Below are 20,313 nucleotides of genomic sequence, written 5' to 3' on the forward strand. Positions count from 1 at the left end.
ACTCAGCTGTGAATGGGTACCTGAGTCAAATCAGGGTAATAATCTCGGGCGAGCGCAATGCTGACCACATTGCCTCCTAGTGTACCGTTACCGTCTTGAATGAAGTGCTCTAACACACTTCAAGGCCCTGATCCGACATGGATTGTTGCGCCAACGATTATTATTATTATACGTGTCAGACGTGTTACGGGAGTGGCTCTTCTTGAATAACTGTTTAGCTTCCTCAGGGCATAAGAGAACTTTGGACTTCTATTAATGATGACCTGCGGAAGAATACGTCTAGCTATTTGCCCCCGGAGGACCCTGTAAACTAGGATCGGTTTAAGCTTTAAACTACCTCAGGTACCCTTAATTATTTAACATAAGTCAATCCATAGAACGAGCACATCATTTGGAATTGTCTTCCTTATAGATCCTGCTCAAATGATTGGTTGCGCTCGGTCGATGGGTACCTTTCGAATATGCGCTGAATATGGGTCCTTCACTTGGTTTGCTAAATGACTTTGTTCAACCTGCCCCACTTCTGAATAACTCTCGCCTCCAAGTTTTTGCTTGATCCATTTCGGTTTTTATTCTTCATCAACGCTCCCATGGAAATTTTCTTAGACTGAATTTTGAGTATTTTTTATATTTTTCCATTTTTCCCATCGGATTGCGTAAGGCAGGTTCCAGGTCCAATTTTACTATGCCCCCACTGCACCCATCTTCGCGGCCATAGTCTTCTTTTTGGAGACTATGAACGATCCGGTGGATAGTTCTGGCATCCAGGGCACTTGTTTAGGTCACTGTTGCCGGTCAATTGATTCTCCTAGTATAATCCTTTTGCTGTCGTCTCTTTTGCATTTTTATATATTTTGTGATACGCTTTCAGTTCTTTATTTTTTATGTTATAATTTTCCTTATTTTTAAAAATTTGATTGTATATTTTGATTCCATAACTAAGCACAGAAAAGGACATCCACTCCGGCAGAGCTAACTTGTTAAGGTAAAGAAGTTAGTTGAGACTGAAGATGCTTCGAAGTTTACATACTAGTAGCAAAGTACCTGTTCGGTCATATAGCCATAGTCATGTGCTGTTCCAGATTAGGCTTGGCTTGGATAGAGTATATTTCCTTGTTCCCTGCAAGCTTCTTCAATAATTATAGAAACTGTTTCAATCATAGCTTGGATCGGGGAGTCAAATCAGGGGAGATGCATTAAGTCCCCTTTTCCAACACGGATGGAGTCTGAGAACGATGCCACTATTCGAATGCTGTTGCCAAAAAGCTAAAATTTGGCCTGACCTAGCCAAGATCTGCTCCTCATCTACAAATTGTGGCTAGTCGTACTATTATCCTCAAAGTTTTTGCCCAGAATATCGCAGTGAACAATGCCTTCAGGGGAAATCCACTGAGACTGGAAATCCATATCGGTACCAGGACACTCTATTATGAATAACGACGCTGGTTATTTTCTTTTTTTTTTTTTGGGAGTAGGGTAGGTGGATACGTTTACGCACAGTGTTGGACTCCCGCAACAGCACGCTGGCGGACTACCAACTAAACACCTCCCTGTCATCAGAGAACTAGCCTGGAACCGTTTGACACATTACTTCGGGCTAGTCCTCCCGTCCTCCCGGCTTTGGGAGCCTTCAAGTCAGGGAATTCCTTTCACCAACGGGAGGGGAGAGGAGGAAGGGAGTTGTTGTTAGTTCAGGGAACCCCTTACCGTTCGCTCCCTCCGCCGGTCGAGTTCAATCTTCTTCGTAGTAAGAAGAGCCCGAACATAATGCGCAATACAATTCCAGCTGCCAGCGCTCTTCAGCATCTCTCTGACAATGTTGTCTGGAGAGAGCTCCCCTGTGTCTGCATAAAGCTACTAGAGAAGGCCGTCCCACCTCTCGCAAGAGAAAAAGGTGTGTTCAGCGCCGTCTGCCACTCCATTGCAGAACACACAATCAGGAGATCGCGCCTTCCCAATCCTGTGCAAGTAAGACTGAAAACCTCCATGGCCACTTAGAAGTTGGGTAAGGAAGTAATCAATCTCACCGTGCTTTCTGTTCAATCATGGGTCTAATTTGTCGGTGAGCCGCGCTGTCCACTTGCCCCTTGGTTCATTTTACCAAGAAAGTTGCCACTCGCAAAGGGTGGGTTGATGTTCTTCATGGGCAACCACTTCTCTTAAGTTTTCGCCCTTACGGCGATAGATAGCTTTGCGCTCCTTGGCAAGGAGGGCAACGGGGAACACTCCCGAAATCACCATCACAGCCGGTTGGGAGACGGTGAGATAAGCACACGCCAATCGCAAAGCTCCCCGCCTCTATACTTGGGCACGATGCACCTCCTTGTCAAGGGCATCAGCCCATACCTCCGCACCATAGAGAAGAACGGACTGCGTTGCTCCCATGAGGAGACGTTTCCTAGTTGCCGACTCAAGACCGCAACTCCAGCTGCAGCCCTGTCCGCTGCTGCTTTGATCTGCTCGAAGAAGCTCATCTTCGAGTCGAGCATTAAACCAAGGTATTTAATCGCTGGTTTTGACTCTATAGTCAACTCGCCGATCGATATGGGACGCAAGGTCGGGATTCTCTTTCTGGTCAGGATGACTACTACGGTTTTTTCCAGCGCAAGGTTGACACCGTGAGCAGTCATACATCCGCTTACCCGTCGCATTAATATGCCAAGTCTTCTTTGCGCCTGTTCAACAGTGCGTCCGGCAACAAGTGCCGCAACGTCGTCTGCATAACCGACCAGGCGCGACTCTTCGGGCATATCGAGTCTCAGCAGACTATCATAAGAAGCGTTCCAGTGGTCCGGCCCTAGGATGGATCCCTGTGCTACTCCCGGCGTGATTTCCATCCTCCTCTGGGCCTCTAGCGTCTCATAGAGCGGGGAGCGGTCTTTCAGATAATCCCTCAATATCCGCAAGAGATAGCTTGGCACGTGAAAGGGGTTCTCTAGTGTGCCTAGCATATCTGTCCATCTTGCGGAATTGAAGGCATTTCTGACACCAAGCGTTATAAGGAGCACTATCCGTCGAGATCGGCGGCTGTGTGCCCCGGCTCGATTAAACGCATCTACGATCTCAATAACAGCATCCAGGGTAAATTTCCCTGTTCTAAACCCGAACTGCCTTGCGGATAATTCCACAGCAGCACGGATCGTCTCAGCGAGTCTACCCCTGATGAGCTTCTCGAGCACTTTTCCGGCCGTGTCAAGCATACACAGCGGTCGGTATGCAGACCGGAGTTCCGGGTCTCCTTTACCCTTACTGATCAACGCGAATCTGGTCACTTTCCAGCGACAAGGAAAAATGCCCTCCTTCAAGCAGCAATTCTGGCCGTTGGCAGAACACCAGTTTGTAAAGTTCCGCAGGGATGCCATCAGGACCTGGCACCTTCCTGTTTTTCATAGTGAGAACCGCTTCTTCGAGCTCTCTCATTGTGAAAAGGGGGCAATCCACGACACTTTCCACGCTATTTACATCAACCCGTACAGGGTGTCTGGGGAACAATGCCCACGCAATGCGGTCCATCTGGTCGGTGCTCAGTATGCAGGGCTTCCGCAGAGCCCCGATTTTCCGGGTGACAAGCTTATAGCCAAGTCCCACCGGGTCCTCATTCACCTCATTAACAAGAATCTGCCAGCCGCGAGCTTTGCTTTTATTTATAGCGCTGCGGAGTCTCCTTTTTGCTGATCTATATTGTGCCTTTATGCCTCCTCGTTGGCGTATAAACGTTGTGCCAAACGGCGGAGCTTATGACACTCCTTCCGTAGGTCGACAATTTCTGCCGTCCACCAGTACATAGAAGGCTTGTTGCGCCTGGGGCCTCTCCGGGGCATGGAAGCCTCAAACGCTGTCGTTATCAGGTTCATCACTGAATTTACGACGGTGTCAGCTGCGACACTACCACCCCCCGGAGTGCCCCCAGGCCCTACCCTACCTGCTCCAAGAGCTTCGACGAACTTTCCGATGTTCACCCTCGCGACATTCCACACGCAGGGGGAACGTTGTGTTGGTGCTCGCCGGCAAGTAGCGTCAACCACTTCGAACGCAATGTACTGATGATCACTTGCCCAGAAGTCTTCTAGGACTCGCCACCCGTCCACCGATGATGCCAGAGATTCCGACGCAAAAGTGATGTCAGTAATGCTTCCTTCACAACCTGGGCGCCGAAACGTTGGCGTGGATCCGGTGTTTAAAACTACGAGCCCGGTTCTCGCCGCCACTTCCAGAATCCGTTTCACTCTGGAATCTGGCTGAGGCATGCCCCATTCAAGAGCCCTGGCATTGAAATCACCGCCAACCAGGATGCGTCCCTCTGTGTTCGAAACGGCGTCCTTCAAAGTATCAAGCCTGCGCCGAAAGTCCGACATCGTCATTGATCATTGAAATAGTCGTTGAAGGTAAACGCTAAAAAAAGTTATCCCTAAACACCGGATTCAGACAAACCCGTCCCCCCGGCCTTCCGCAAGAACACGAAGTCGAACGTTGCCCCGGACCCAGATGGCAGCGGAGCCCGAAAAGTCGAGATGCCATGAGGACGGGTCCTTGTTTCGGTATTGCTCGCTAATCAGCGCTAGATCAGCATTTACTGGTTATTCATGTATAGTCCTTCCGGGCACAAGTGGTGTTACCCATACAATCAGCTGTGATTGCATACGACATTAAATTTCCGAGATTAACGCTGATTTCTATTACCTACATGTAACCACCGCTGGCTTCTATTTGATTCGTCCTGGTAAGGAAAAATAACACAACATCTTTGCCTCCATTATCGCGGGGTGTCAGTCATTGTCTTTGGTAGCCGGTCGGCAGTCTGAACCATACTAGACGACGGGGCAAACTGCTCCGGTAAATTTGAGACTTCTGTTGATTCATCCACCGCAAAGCTTGCCAGTTGAAATAGATAACATCTTAGTCACATAGTTTCTTTCATAATGTGACAGGAGTCGACTTAGTAAAGAACTTGAATCGACAACGAAGGACGAAGGAGCTAGCAAGCGTGTCTCGAAGTATTTCATCATTTCACCTTACATTATTGAAGGCAAGGGGGGGGGGGGTGAAGATGCATTTCAAATTAAATAGGTTACTTTCTAATAAAGTCAAATCCTTTTCAGGATCTTCCAAAGTAATAAATAATTAGCAATTTCCTTCAGCCACTATCGGGCTCTTTCTGAATACGTTGCTCACGTGACATCAAGAATTTATAATTCCATTTTGAAAAAAGCTCCATCTGCCCACAGTACATATTGCTTACATTCTTTTCAACCTAATTTACATTTATATTGCGCAAAGGTGTCAGAATGCCAATAAAATAATTAAACACTTAAGAGACGACGTAGCAATGTCACACGCTCTAATTTTTAGTTCCCTCGCATAAATATAATTTCCCCAGAGATTGTGCCAAGTTGGTTAGGAAAATTGTATAAAATGTAAAAGACTCAGATCTCGCTATACAAAATTGTATATTTAGTGTCGAAGTACAGTAGATAGTAGATACTGTGTACAGTAGAGTACGCTCTCGTTTAACGAACAAGGAAAAGAGCCACCCATAGATGTTGTCATGTATTATAGGATACGACGCCGAGGCTTCAGTCAAGTTGCCAAGGAATAAATTAACAAGACCCGGGAACTATGGAGATACATAAGCCGCGATTTGTTTCCCGAGTATGAGTATTTGAATAGCATTTAAATTAACATTTTAATTATTTGTGACTGGTTTTAATTGTGCCCCAAGATTCAGGCTGAGTTTTGATTAGATTCGGAGCAATTGGTGGTTGTAGAAAGTTTGGGATTAACGTTCGGACGAGAGCTTAATCCGGGGAAGTCCCAATGACACTTTTTGCAATCTCATAGAATCATGATCATGGGAGTGAGAAATCAAAGATTGATGATAATTACTACCATCCCTATGACACATTCCGCCCTCCCCCAAAACACTCAATTAGCAAATAACCCTTCAGAGACACTATCGCGCCCAACCTTGTTTTAATTTTCGGAGTTAACTATCTCGAATGACACGATAGTCCTAATTGGATCTATAAATTACCGGTCTAACCACCTGCCTAGGTGAAAAGTGGTAAAAGTGTCAAAAAGCTGGGTAAGGCGTTTTACACCTTTCGTTAAGCATCGAGACCTCATGCAAAAGTTTAATGAATGCTTAACGAGCGGATATTCTGCTCAGTAACGATAACGTATAATTTTCGAGGTTCAATTTTGGTTTTGTTTCTGCCGACCAGGGCTAGGAGTGTATCGTGCAATGGCCTATGATATTAGGCGGCTACTTATGGCAGCCGTATGTGCAACCGTACCTAAAATGCGAAATAGTCCCAAGTGTAAGTGAATTTCCTCATTGAGGAGCATTTGCATATCAAAGTAATCATCTAAACATTTTCGTTCACACCCTTTGGCTCCATTGCATGTATGTACGTAAAGTGTGTGTTGTACGCTGGAACTGAACACTAAGAGGTAATGTGTAGAGTCCTGGTGATGGACATGGACATTAGACAGAGAGTGCGAGTCACCATTCACTCGTGCCTTGTGGATCCTGTTGCTATTTAGAATACGTAACCCGAGGTACAAAATGCCATAAAAGCCATCCATACATCAAATTGACATTAGCATGCCATTGCCAAGGTGTTTATGATGTCACGCGCCAACACTTAAGGGATCAAACATTTTACATTATCATTTTTACGGACTCGGTATGCTGAGGCCAGGACACATCATTTTTCCGCAGGCGAAAGCAAGAGCATCAAAAGGAGTAACTATCAATTAGCCATTAGCAAATAACGTTGAAATAAAATTGTCACAAACTGAATTAAAATGGAGCTTTAGATTGGAAAGATGGGTCAGGATCAGATAAGGATACCAACATGCAGATTGAACTGACTAGCAAAGATAAGTTATCTATATTGCAAACCATTAGGATCTAGAGCAATTAATTATGAATGAGACAGAAGCTCTAGTGATTAGGAATCTTATCAAGGAGGGTCCTTCAATCTATTTAAAAATAAGGCCCAGGACACACCCACCAGGTCTCATTGATTTCGAGAGGCTGAAGACTGACATAATCGGCAAATAACGCATCTTTTTTTTTTATTGGTGAATGTGGAAATCTTAAAAAGACGTTGCTAGGCCTGGTTTTGTGCGATTCTCACCCACTAAAACCATCCCCACTTCTTCACCAATATCCCAGCGGGACCACCGTGAAGCATTACTTCACGAGAGGTTTACACCAGCACAACTAAGTCACGCGTCCATTGCGCTTTCCGAGCTTGTTCCAGATCCTGCAGCTTTTCCTGTATCCCAGTTACTGTTGCGTTTATCGCACTCCAGATTACTACGAACCTCAGCGTCTCCTCCATGAAACTGTGCAATTCAATAACTGCGTTGAGGGCATCGTGTAACTTCCGTTTTTCATTCGCAAATTCGCTCGAACAATCCCTCAATACACGGGATCAGTGTATGGTTCCAGTGGCCTTTATCGGAATTATCACACCGTTGCTACCATCTCCTGTACAGATCCTTCCTAGTGGCTTTTTAGAAGCCCGCAGACACTTCATACGGATTCACCCTCCTTCTCCGGTAGAAACAGTGTGCCCCATTCGCTAGAAGATCCAAGCGATTCATCCCTGCGATGACACACACTGGCTCACCTGATACTGTCCTATATTCACTGCACACCCTCAGCACGGTTGGCCGGTATGTCGAACTTACCCTTCCCTGACTCACTGTGTTATGCAGTGCACTCGCCCATACAGGACCCGGGTATTACAGGATAGATTCCCCCACCCCTGAAATAAGGAGCCACTGACTAGATCTTGGCCCTCCTCATCCTTGCTAGAGATGAATTAGCCTTTGTTGCCTTTTCACGCGCATAGTCCACATAAACCTTGAAGCTCAACTAGGCATCAATTATTACCCCCAGATATATAATGATCAATTTTGAAACGAACTCGTGGTTATCCACCCAGATTTTGACGGATTTGTCTGTGACTGGTAATAAGGACCACCTCCGACTTATCTTCACCTTCACTTCAACTTCACCATTTGGGGCCATGCTTTGAGGGCATGAACAGTTTCACTTGTATACAGTTTCACGTCCTGATGGTATTCCGCAACTACTACTACTGCCATGTAGTCTGCAAAACCAATCAATGTTGCCTCCTTTGGCACGCGGAAGCCGAACACTCCGTCACACATTACGTTACACAGCAAGGACCCCACAGAGCCTTGGGGCACACCTGGTATCACAACATATTCCTTCGAGCCGTCGTTCGTCTCGCACCAAAGAAGTCTTTCTGAGAGGTAACTCTTGATTATCCGACCTAAGTAACCAGGGACACCCAGTTTAGCCAGTGTGCCCTTAATCCAACTCCAGTTGACCATGTTAAAGGCCTTCTTGATCATCGTGCATCGACACTACCGCACACTTACCGGCGGCCTATGCCTCCCGGACCAGATCAACGACCGTTGTAATGGCATCGACCGTAGACCGCGCTCTGCGAAACCCATGCTGCCGGTCTGATAGGCCACCAGCGACCTCGACGAACAGAAGCAGCCTGTTTTATACCACACTTTCCAACGTCTTCTCAATAGCGTCTAAAACCAGATAGGGCGGTATGAAGAGGGAGCCCCAAGTGGTTTTCGAGGCTTCGGTAGCAGATCAAACCTCTGTCTTTTCCACTGAACGGGAAACACTGTTCCGATCGTGCGCGACTCAAATGTACTTATGAACCACGGGGTTTTGATTTCAGGAGCCAACTTCAGGGCTTTGTCCGGAATTCCGCCCAATCCCGGAGCCTTATTGTTCCCCATTCGTCCACAGATCTCTCGTAGTTCGTCCTCGGTCATTCCGGGCAGTGAGAAAACGTCCTGTTGAAGCATTGGATGAGGTCCACTCTCTTCCTGTTGTGGGAAGCGGATTGCGAAATAACGCATCTAACCTATTTCTTAAGGAAATCGGCTTCCCAACGAAAGGACAAACAAAATTCGAGACACATACAAAATTACCTGTTATCCATTAGGAATGTTTAAAAGTATCCAGTTTGGTAGCTTAACATTTTACTTTAAAGGAGATGATCAGTTGGTACCATTTTAAAGAGATGATTTTTTTCTGTACGGACAAATATGGTGTCCTAAATGGTCGTTGAATATATTAGCTGTTTTTGGACTGGGTTTACGAGAATGCGTTTACGCAAGGAATATTGGACACCCGCAACGGTGCACTGTCGGGAACTACTAACTTAACACCTCCCTGTCGACAGAGACCTAGACCAGAACCGTTTAACACATTACTTCGGGTTAGCCCTCCAGCTCTCCTACCTCAGGTAGCCTTTAAGTTAGGAAATTCCTCTCACGAACGGGAAGGGAGAATAAGAAGGCTCTATTTTCATCGCAGCCAGCAATCTGTAGTTAGCAACAGGACAAATTAGCGCGAGTTGTTCGCTGAACGCTCAACCCCCAGCCTGGACGATCAGCTGCACAGGGTTCTTCCACCCCTACTTATCTAGTTCCAACCAACCACAATACGCCATGCAATTCTGATTCTACCAGGTGTACAGATTTTTTGGTGAGCACACTGAACCTTTAAACAAATTGGCCTATCGCGCCATCAATTAACATTCTTATTAAGTCCGAAGAGGAATCCCGATGAAACCAGGATAAAGACTTACCACTCGTCCTTTCTCCATATTCAACGTGACATAATTAACCTTTTTTTGATTCAATTACAATATGGCGCCCAATGTGGGTTTCTTTGAAAAGCATTACAAAATTCAACCAAAATATAGCATGCAATTTCTAATTGTTCTTATTGACGACTGACTGTTTCGCTAGAGCAGTGGAACATATTATAATACATGTAATTTTGGTTCAGGAATTGACAGCGGCCGGGATCGATTGGGAAGAAACTTTCTCCCATTAAATGTACGACTTGCGGTTTCACCCTAGGAAGAAGCTGCACATCAGACCCTGGCTCATATCTGCCCCGCGAACAGTGTTTCAATTGCACGGTTACAAAGTCTCCTTTAAAAACACGATGTTTGTATGAATTACATATAGCCAGGACAAAATCTGCCTAGAAAAATTTCGGCCTAAGTAAGCTGAACCCACTTAAAATTTTTGTTTGGAATCATCATAAAGTGGATCGGGGACTCAGAATTCCTGAAATTGTGGGAAATACTTTTCCTGTCGTGTTTGGGCCATGAACCTCTCTGTTTTGGACTAGCACTGCCTCGCTGTTTCGTTCAGAGGAGAGGCATCACTAGAGCAGATGTGGGACAGCGTCTAATGAGTTCTCATTGCTTTAGACGGCAGCTTTCGTGATCTTTATTCAAAAAGTTTGGGCATTCAGATCAATAAGAGGAGTTCGTGGACTAAAACAGTGGGAAAAGCTTCTCTAATATTGGCCCTGTATATTACCAAGTGGATGCGGACTCAGTACTCCCTCAATCCTCAACCATAAAGCCTGAGCTAAAGTTTACCACACGTCCTGTGATTTGCGGCTTAACCTTCATACGTTCTTCTGGTCATTTCTGACCAAAATTGATTTTTCGTTGACTCTGTATTAGCTGTTTGTTATTCAATGAACTTTAAATATGGTAACTGATAATTTATTTTCTTCCTAAACATGTTAGACACCAGAGTATTTTTAAAAAATGCTCCGTTCTTGCACAGTAAAAAATGTTACGTTTAAGTTCCTTGGGTCAAAAACGACCAATAGAATGAATTTTGCGAATTCTGGGGATAAATTCCAATAGGAAAATTGTTTTCTTGTATTGCATAGCATCCTATATGTGTTGCAATGTATTTCATCATCTTATTGCACATAGCGTGCAATGTATTGCATCATCCTCGAAGGGCTATAAAAGCGCGAGGTCATTGAACAAGTGTATCATTTAGTAAATCGTTGCCGTATAGTTTAGTTGCATAAAAGCATGGACTTTATCGAAGTAGCGGAGAGTTTTAGTGACGAGGACGAGGAAGTATCCGAAATTGAAGATTATGAATCGGGCGATGAAGAAATTGAAGTTTCGGACGACGACCTTGAAGAAATTATTCTGGAAGACCTACCCGAATATTTATCTAGAGACAAAACTATACAATGGTACGAACATCCTTTCCGACATTCACGAAGAAGTACAAACCCATCACTACAACCCGGAATAACACGCTACGCCGCTTCAAGGATCTCTGATATTCAGTCATCATTCGATCTATTTCTACCACCGCAGTTGGAAACGATAATTTTGCGAAATACGAATCGGGAAGGACGTAGAGTCTTAGGAGCCACTTTTGAAGATATCGATACGCCAACTTTGCGAGCTTACATCGGACTTTTGATTCTTGCAGGAGTGTACCGATCTAACAATGAAGCAACTGAAAGTTTGTGGGATGCTGAAATAGGACGTCCAATTTTTCGAGCCGTCATGTCGAACAAAACGTTCAAGAAGATCTCACGATTCATTCGTTTTGATGATCGGTCCACGAGGAGTAGCCGCCGGGAAACAGACAAGTTTGCACCCATCCGCGAGCTGTGGGACTCGTGGGTAGATATTTTACCAAAACTCTACAATCCGCAAAAAAATATTACCATTGACGAGCAGCTGGTTCCCTTTAGGGGCAGATGTCCTTTCAGGCAATATATGCCAATGAAACCTGCTAAATATGGAATGAAGAATTGGGTAGCTTGCGACAGCGGTACAAGCTACGTCTGGAATATACAACCTTACACCGGAAGAATAAACAATACACCAGAAAGAAATCAAGGAATGCGAGTCGTTCAAGACCTGACTGCTGGATTGAAAGGTTACAACATTACGGTAGATAATTTTTTTACATCCTATGAACTTGCACAAAAGCTCTTGAAACGAGGGATTACATCAGTTGGAACAATTCGAAAAAATAAACCTTCGATTCCGAGAGTTCTTTTGGAATCAAAGAAGTGGCCTGCACAAAGTTCGAAATTCGCATTTACCAAAGATACGACGTTGGTTACGTATGTACCAAAGAAAAATCGAAGCGTTATTTTACAGAGCACACTACATACTACTAATTCTATAAATAATAAGGAGAATAAAAAACCGCTTATCATCGAAGATTATAATGCGTCGAAAGGTGCGGTAGATACTTTGGATAAACTTGTCGCTTGCTACTCAACGAAAAGAAAAACTAAAAGATGGCTAGTAGCAGTTTTTTGCAACATTATTGATATATCGTGTTATAATGCATTTATATTGTTTACTCAGGTAGAACCGGATTGGAACAAAAGTAAACTCTACAGGCGGCGACTTTTTTTGGAGCAGCTCGGTCGCGCACTGGTGAATCCATATATGCAGATGAGGAAGTCTCTTCCTAGAGCCTTAGCGTCTGCAGACATTGTATTGAAAAGCAGAAATTTAACTGATGACACCAATAACACTACAACAACAAAAGAGGAATCTGCCAAAAGAGGACGATGCAAATTTTGCCCTAAAGACATAAAAACCTCATTTACTTGTAACAATTGTAAAAGGTATGTGTGCAAGCGACACTTTATTGTAAAGTGCAAAGACTGTTAAAACAATATAATGTTTTGAATACTAGTAAAAATTATTATCGTTTCTTGAATTTTTTTCATGATTTCTTTACATTTTCTTCATGTGGTCAAAAATGACCATAGGACCTTCAACGCTAGTTGAAAAGAGGGTCGTATGAAGGTTAAGAACACACTCAAAGTCTTCTCTGCTTGTTGTAAGAAGCGACTAAAAGGGATAGAACTTTGTGAGTTAGCAACCTGCAAATTTTGAAACTTTATTACTACCAAAATATCAACAACGTCTTGAATAAGGATTGACTTCACGTCGAGGGCTTTTGATTATCAAAAATAGCCTATGATCGATTTCTGAAAAGTGCCCACGCTCCCGACAATAGCAGTGAAAACCCTCAGGACGCTTGTTTTCTCCAACCCGAGCGGGAATTCCAACAAATATAAGTTGGATATTCTAGACTCGAGCGAAGTAATATGGTGGGACTCTGGAGAATACTCCTACACCCCTTGCGGAAATATGCTGTTGTACCGACAATACCTGAGTAAGCTGCCTCAGAATATCGATTAGCATGTCATAAAAAATGCTATTTTCTGGGGTGCTACACAGATTGTCACCCACGGCATTATAAGGTTTGGGTGACAACAGGGATTGATGGTCTCCCCGCAGAGTGATTTATCGCTGCACCTGCAGTTACTGCAGATGTACTACTTCCACTCCTCCTTGGTTATCCGAGACGATGACATCTTTCCTCAAAACACCTCGACTACGATGATGACATCGGTTTGCTCTTACAAGGGGTCATGAACGTTCGCTAAAAAGCTCTGCATTTGGAAATAGGGGCAAGTAGAATTGGCCTGAAGATAAACACCAGCAAAACCAAGGCTGTAAGTCTGACAAGTGATCGTATTCTCCCTATCTGCATAATCTGCATAACGCATCCCCCAATTTTTATATCTAGGAAGCGTGATTTCTGCCGACCGTAGCACCGAACTGTCATCTCAAAACCAAGATCACGTTGAGATTGTTCTGGGTTGCTGTATGGGAGTAATACATGGGGAGTGAACCTTACTGTTACTCAAAACTTTAAACCTTCGTCTACGTCGTATCATCGGAATGTGGTTGCCTGATACTATCACAAACGAAGAAGTCAGCCAGACTTCATGACGTGGAAAACGATTTTCATAGCACCCAAGAAGAGGGCCGTTTTTATGGCGGGCCAATGTTCATCGATCTACTCAGTGTATCTGCCGTCTGATCAGCAAGATAGTTCTGCCACTGTCGAGTAACAGCTGAATGATGCAAGAAGTCGATGTTGAACTTGGATGGTTGCAGCTCCGCAACCTTGTGAAAGATGTGAGGACGCAATACGTAAACAAAGGTAAGCGACAATCAGATGGTAGTCCCTTTCGAGGTCGTCGAGGCTAGCACTTCTCTTCTAAACGATAAACCCGTAAATCTACTAGTGATCGCAAAGTGGTGAATCTGATTGCTTCTACGGTGTCAGCCAGTTGAAATCAAACTGACTTTATCCTGGCTCTGCGCTGGAAAAATTTGTCACCGATGACGAGGCAGTGGAAGTTGCAGAAAATCAAAAGTGCATGAGCTTCACATCATTATCGTTACGATCGCCATGACGACGTTTCTCCATTACATCCTCAAACAACGGGTTATCAGAGCCTCCCTTGGCATTCAGATAACCCATTATGATCACAATGTCACCTTAAGGAAGTCTCTCCTGAACTGCATGTAAATGCTCGTCGAAAATATCCTTTTCCACTATAAGGAAAGTCTCCGTTGGTGTCTAGCATTGTACAATTGTGATGCTTCTTAATCTGGACCGGAATCTTGCCAGAAATTAGCTCCCAGTCGAAGAAAGCGCATTTTGTGGTAGCCGTCAGAAACAACCCAAAATCGGATTCCCGTCTTGGCTTTCCAGAGTACAAAAGCACATTGCCGCAATGGGGAAAGGAGCGCTCTTCTGGGTCTCTTACTTCGCTTTGGTGAAGCAGAGGTCAGGAAAAAGCGAGCATTTGAAGACTCTTATCAATCATAACCCGTTTTGGCAGCCAAAACTCTTCGGCGTGAGATCAGTGCGTGTTCACGTTTCGGAAGCAATAAGGTTTTCGAAATTTGCAGGTTATTAGCCCACTAAATTCTTTTCGAAATGAGTTTGACTATCCTTGAAAAGGTTTTTTGGGACATTGGGAAACTTCTCGCAAGGATGTTACTATCTACCAGTCCAGGGCTCAAACGCGAAATGGATTGTTCTTTTGGATGCTGAAATGTGCGAACGCAACATCACACGTATTAAATACCACACTTTTTCTTAGAGGTATATTGCAGTAATAAGCTTACTTTAATAGGAAAAGATATTGTTCGGCAAGGGAGCTCAACTACAGGTTAAACATATTTTTTATAAAAACTGTTAGCAGAAAGCCAAAATCGGCTTCAAACCTAATCTTTTGTTGAGTCGAAACCCCAGAACAGTAAAGTCCTCCTGCGTAAACCTCTGTTATTTGCTTCAAGATACTAGTTATTGAGACGAATAACTATGAGAGCTACAACGTAGACCAGGCTGTAAACCTCTGTCTCAGTAATCTCGCTAGCCAAAGGATCAGTCAAAATTCTGCCAACGGTAGCAATGATGTTCATAGTTGCCGAAGTGAACTTTAGTTTTGGGATCTTTGACCTAGCGTCTGGAAGAATCTCAGCATATTCTGTGAATGCAACCTGGAATGCAGTCAAAGTCTCAAAATAAAGTGGGTCGTCATCCCCATTTATTAAGGTTCTCCTGACTACTTAGAATGCCTTACAGATGGAGTACTGGTGTTGCTTCTTTGACTAGTTCGGTAAGCTCAAGTGAAAGTTTTTGGAAGGTTTCTTGCCTAGTTGGTAGGTCAACTTGGTTGTTCACTATCAGCCGGTACTGGTTAACGACATTCTCTTCCGGAACATGACTTAGTTTCGGAAATCGAGTTATGAACGCGTCATGGAGTCGGTATCTGCACCCTGATGGATTCCGTTCCAAATCCGTGACACGGTAATAGGCGCAGACGATAAATTGTTTGAGTTGGTTCGTCCAAAGCATTCGACACCTAGATCTTCTTTGCCAAGCATACTGCACCTAGGTCCTCCGTCCCTGGTGGTTGACGGCAGAACCGCTAAAACATCCAAGGGCAAAGAGCCGCTCTGATGTTGTTGAGCGACTTTTAACCATGTTTATTTATTTTATTTAATTAACGGACAGCAAACAGAGAGAATTCCAATTAATTATTGTCCTCAGGAGGAGGAGAAAGCAAAAAACTTATCCTACGTTTAAAGCTACTTAAAGTAGGGAAGTTAAAAGGACCAAGCTGTTTTGCATTATAATTTCGGCAAAGCCTGGGAATCGGGGAATGAAAATAGACTTCGAGCTCCGCGAAGGGCACGTTGAAAATATCTGCGTTACGTGTGTTATAAGACGCAGGACGGCAGGTGATCTCGTCAGCGGCGGAGCAGTCCATCAGGCCTGAGGAAAGTTTAAAGAATGTGCATAGATCCAGATAGGATCTACGCTGTTGTAGGAAGGGAAGGTTTAGAAAGCGGAGGCGGGAGGGGTAATCCACACGAGGGAAGCTTTTCTTAAAGAAGAGAGAACGGGTGAATTTACGTTGCACATTTTCAAGGGCAAGACAATCATAGTTACGAGTGGGGGACCAGATCACGGAGCAATACTCGAGGGTATTCCTCACAAGGGAATTGAAAAGAGCTAAGGAGGGTTGGATGGAGTCAAAATCAGAGGAGGAGCGAAGAATAAAGCCTGACAATTTTGCCGCTCGATTGATAACATCGAGGCAATGGGTGTCAAAGCGGAGCTTATTGTCGAAAGTGACTCCGAGGTCTTGAGTGGAATTTAAGCAGGATAAGGAATGTCCGTTAAGCGAGTAGGAGAAAGAAGTCGGTGAGGATTTTAGGGAGTAGCACATAGAGTGACACTTTCTGACGTTTAGCGCTAAACCATTAGTCGAGCACCAACGAACCAGAGTGTCCAGGTTATTCTGAAGGGAAACACAGTCCATAGGCGACGATATAGCGGAAAACAGCTTAAGGTCGTCTGCATAGAGCAAACAGGGACAAGTAGGGAGGGGAGGAAGGTCGTTAATAAAAAATAAAAATAGCAAAGGACCCAGAATAGACCCCTGTGGGACGCCAGAAGAGGGGGAGAAGGAGCGGGAAGTACAGCCGTCAAAAGAGACGCGGCAGGATCGATTGGAAAGGTAAGAGGCAAGCCATAAAACTAGTGGTATGGGAACGTTTAAGGACGAGAGTTTGGATAGAAGTATCTTGTGATTTACAGTGTCGAAGGCTTTCGCGAAGTCAGTATAAATGGTATGCACTTCTTGCCGTGAATTTAGACATTTGGCGACAAAATTGGTAAAGTCAAGCAGGTTGGAGGCAGTGGACCTACGTTTAACGAAGCCGTGTTGTTCTTTCACTATGTGTTGGCCAAAGTGGGCGGACAACCAGTCGCTGACATATCTTTCCAGGATTTTGGAACAGGAGGAGAGGAGGGAAATGGGACGGTAATTCTCGGCAAGCGAACGATCGCCACTTTTGTGAATGGGGATAATGATAGCCTCTTTCCACAAGCTGGGAAAATGATTCTCTTCAAGGCTTTTGTTGAAAATAAGAGATAGGGGAAGGGAGATGGACTTACCAGTTTTGATTAAAAAGAGGTTTGGAAGACCATCGTAGCCAGGTCCGATCTTGGCATCAAGTTCGCCAATGAGGTATTCGACAAGGATAGGAGTAAGAAGGGGAATGGTAGGCGATGCGGGGCAGGCTACATCTACTATCGGGAGGAATTCGGAGGAAGGAGGAGGAACATAGACTGACGAAAAGTAGCGGCAGAGTAAATCACAAGATCGTTGGGGGGAGTTAGCTGAGAAGCCAGAGAATTTAATGGACGGAGGGGATAACTGGGCGGGGCAGCGGGAGTTGCGAATGTGGGACCAGAAAGGTTTCAGATTTCCGCGCTTTAGTGAGTCTTCCACGCTGGACAAATATTCGTGTCTGGACTTACGTATTAAGGATTTGACCGAGGAATGAAGGGATTTGAAAAAAACTAAGTCAGCAACATTTCTAGAAGACAGGAACTTCTTTCTCGCAGTCTGTTTTTGACGTAGTTTTTTGCGAATTTCAGTGGTGAACCAGACGGGGTAAGAGCGCAAGCACTTAGGAGAGGAGGGAACGTAACAAGGAAGAAGATCAGATAAAATGGTATAGAAAGTGTTGAGTGCTTGGTCACATGTAAATGGAGAGAGCAGGGGGACCCAGTTGATTGACGCCAGGGCTGAGTTCAGACCTTCGAAGTTCGCCTTACGAAAGTTGAACTTGGTAGGCTTGCGAGCGACAGGAGAGTGGAGTCGGGATATCTGAACATCGAACTCGAGAGCAGGATGATGGGCGTCAGGGGCAACGTAAGACGGAGCATGAAGGGATTGGGAAAGATAACGTACAGGAAGGTTAGAGAGGACAAGGTCAAGAGTCCGATCTAAGTGGTTTCTAGAAAGGTTAAATTGGAGGGCCCCACAGGTGTACATGAAAGTGGATAGAGGAAGGGAAGGGTGGGTCGAGTTATTAGGGAGGGAGGGAAGGCCAGGTGTAACGGGCCAGGAGAGCATAGGAAGATTAAAGTCACCACAGAGGATGAAAGGAAGTGAGGGAAACAAAACTGTTAGGGCCTCTGATAAGCTGTCGAAGAAATCCTCGTACAGAGAAGGTGGGCTTAGGCAGGGAAAATATACACACGATATGATAAAGGGACATACGTTTGGCGGAAGAACACGTATGGTAACAGAATCGTAGGAGGAGGAGGAGGAGGAAAAGACGATTTCGGAACGGAGAGGGGACTTAACAGCTATTAGGGCACCTCCGCCAGTTGTCTTGCCAAGCGCAACGCAGTCTCTGTCACAACGAAAGACAGAGTAACCTTCGAGGAGCTCAGAATCTAAAATCCTGTCATCCAGCCTGGTTTCAGAAATGCAGATGACATTATGTTGGAATGCTAAGGCAGACAGTTTGAAATCCGACAGCTTGGTCCTTAGACCCCTTACATTTTGATAAAATAGCGTAAAGTTATTGGAATCATTCAAGTTCGGCGAGGCAGGCGGGCGGGCCGGAAATTTTGACGAATCTTAGACTTCTGATAAGGCTTAACGAAGACCCCCTGTGGCCAAAAGGAGGATTGGACGATAGCATCGAAGTCATGGGGATATGTCATTTTGAACGAAGCTATCACTCGGTCAGGAGAGCCATCCTTCGTCAGCTTCACACAGGAAAGAGGTGACAAAGTTGAGTTGCTTTTGCTTCTGATATAGGCCAGAATTTCGTCGGGCGTAGTGGAGTACGCTAGCCTTGACACGAACAGCTGTTTCGGTGGCGAGGCGACGTTCAATTGGGGGCCGCTTGGACGACATGAGGTCGGAAGGGCCTGCGGTTCAGCGGTGGCGGGCGTCGATGATACACAAGAGGAAGCGTGCGGTGGTGCTAATATAGCGACTGTAGGATAAACGCCAGAACTTCGTAGCGCATCCGATGTTGCGTAGGGAACTTGTCCCTGGGATGGAGGATTTTTCAGTAGGCTAGCGGACGTCATCGGGTTGATACCATCTTTTATGGACACACTGGAATTAAGCGAGGCAGATAGAGGCAGAGAATTAGAATTAGTCGACCGGGGCGACTTAGGTATGGCGCCAGTTTTGTCCGTTCGACTCAAAGTTCACAGGATAATGTTGGGTACTACCTTCGTATCCCCGGGGTCGCAATGAAATTATTTAAAACGAACCCTATTTCTTTCCCACGTGTAATAGAAAAACAGTCAGTCTTGCAACAGATCCCCAATGTCACAGTGCCTCATGGTTTCCTCCAAAGATAGGGGAAGTATTTGGAGGGAAGCCGCTGAAATACAGAGTAACATCACTGCAACTCATCCGATAGGCGCGTCGATTCCTTCACCCCGGATTACGGATTTTTTGAGAACGTTTGCTCCCCTAGAAAGCCGGAAACGGTTTAGAAAAACGAACACAAAAGCAAATGTTCTGGTTGTCCGTGGCTACTTATTTACAAGGTTAACTTGAGATATTCGTAGGTGACTCGGTGGGTCATGTTATTACTCGCAACCCATGACACCCGCCTGATCCCACGCAGCTCTGCGTTTGCAACTCAGGTCGGGATTAACCTGGTAACCAAGTTTTTCGTTTGAGATACTATCAGGCCAGCGTACTCCGATGATAGGTGTTCACGAAGGCTTGGAGATTTGAGTAATAGTGGGGTTCACTTTCCATGTGCTACTCCCATAGAGCAACACAGAAAGAACAATAGCACAGAACAGTCTCAACTTGATCTTTGTGTAGAGATAACTGCATTTCCAGATTTTAGACAAGGCAGCGAAAGCGAATTTAGCGCTGTTAATTTGTCGGACTACATACAGTTCGACGCCACCGTCGGCAGAAATAACGCTTTCTAGATATACAACTCCAGACCCATTTGGTTAATGTCCATGGCCCGGTGAGAGAACAAGCAGATGTCATCAGCGTAGTCGAGGTGTGTGGGTAAAGACGTCATTGTCCATTGAACTCTTCCACATTTTCCGGACAAGGCAGCATGAAGAACGTCACCGATAATAAGAGAAATAATATCGGTGACAGGGCGCAACTCTGGTGGTCTCCTTTTTGGACCTCAAAATCCTTCGAGATTTTACGAGAAATTTTGCGCCGTTTCTTCGGAATGACCCTCCTCCTGCGTGAAATACTCCGGA

At 45.0% G+C, this 20,313-nt stretch overlaps 1 protein-coding gene across 1 annotated transcript in view; it reads left to right on the forward strand.

The window, feature by feature from the left end:
- Window positions 1-20,313, forward strand: part of LOC119656208 (piggyBac transposable element-derived protein 4-like) — a 123,984-nt gene that overhangs the window by 102,792 nt on the left and 879 nt on the right. The window contains exon 3 of the mRNA XM_038062599.1: window positions 11,220-12,499. Within this exon, the coding sequence (XP_037918527.1) occupies window positions 11,220-12,499 (1,280 nt within the window). The remainder of the gene's footprint in view (window positions 1-11,219; window positions 12,500-20,313) is intronic.

Source organism: Hermetia illucens, chromosome 4 (assembly GCF_905115235.1).
Source record: "Hermetia illucens chromosome 4, iHerIll2.2.curated.20191125, whole genome shotgun sequence".
NCBI classification, from domain to species: Eukaryota; Metazoa; Arthropoda; class Insecta; order Diptera; family Stratiomyidae; genus Hermetia; species Hermetia illucens.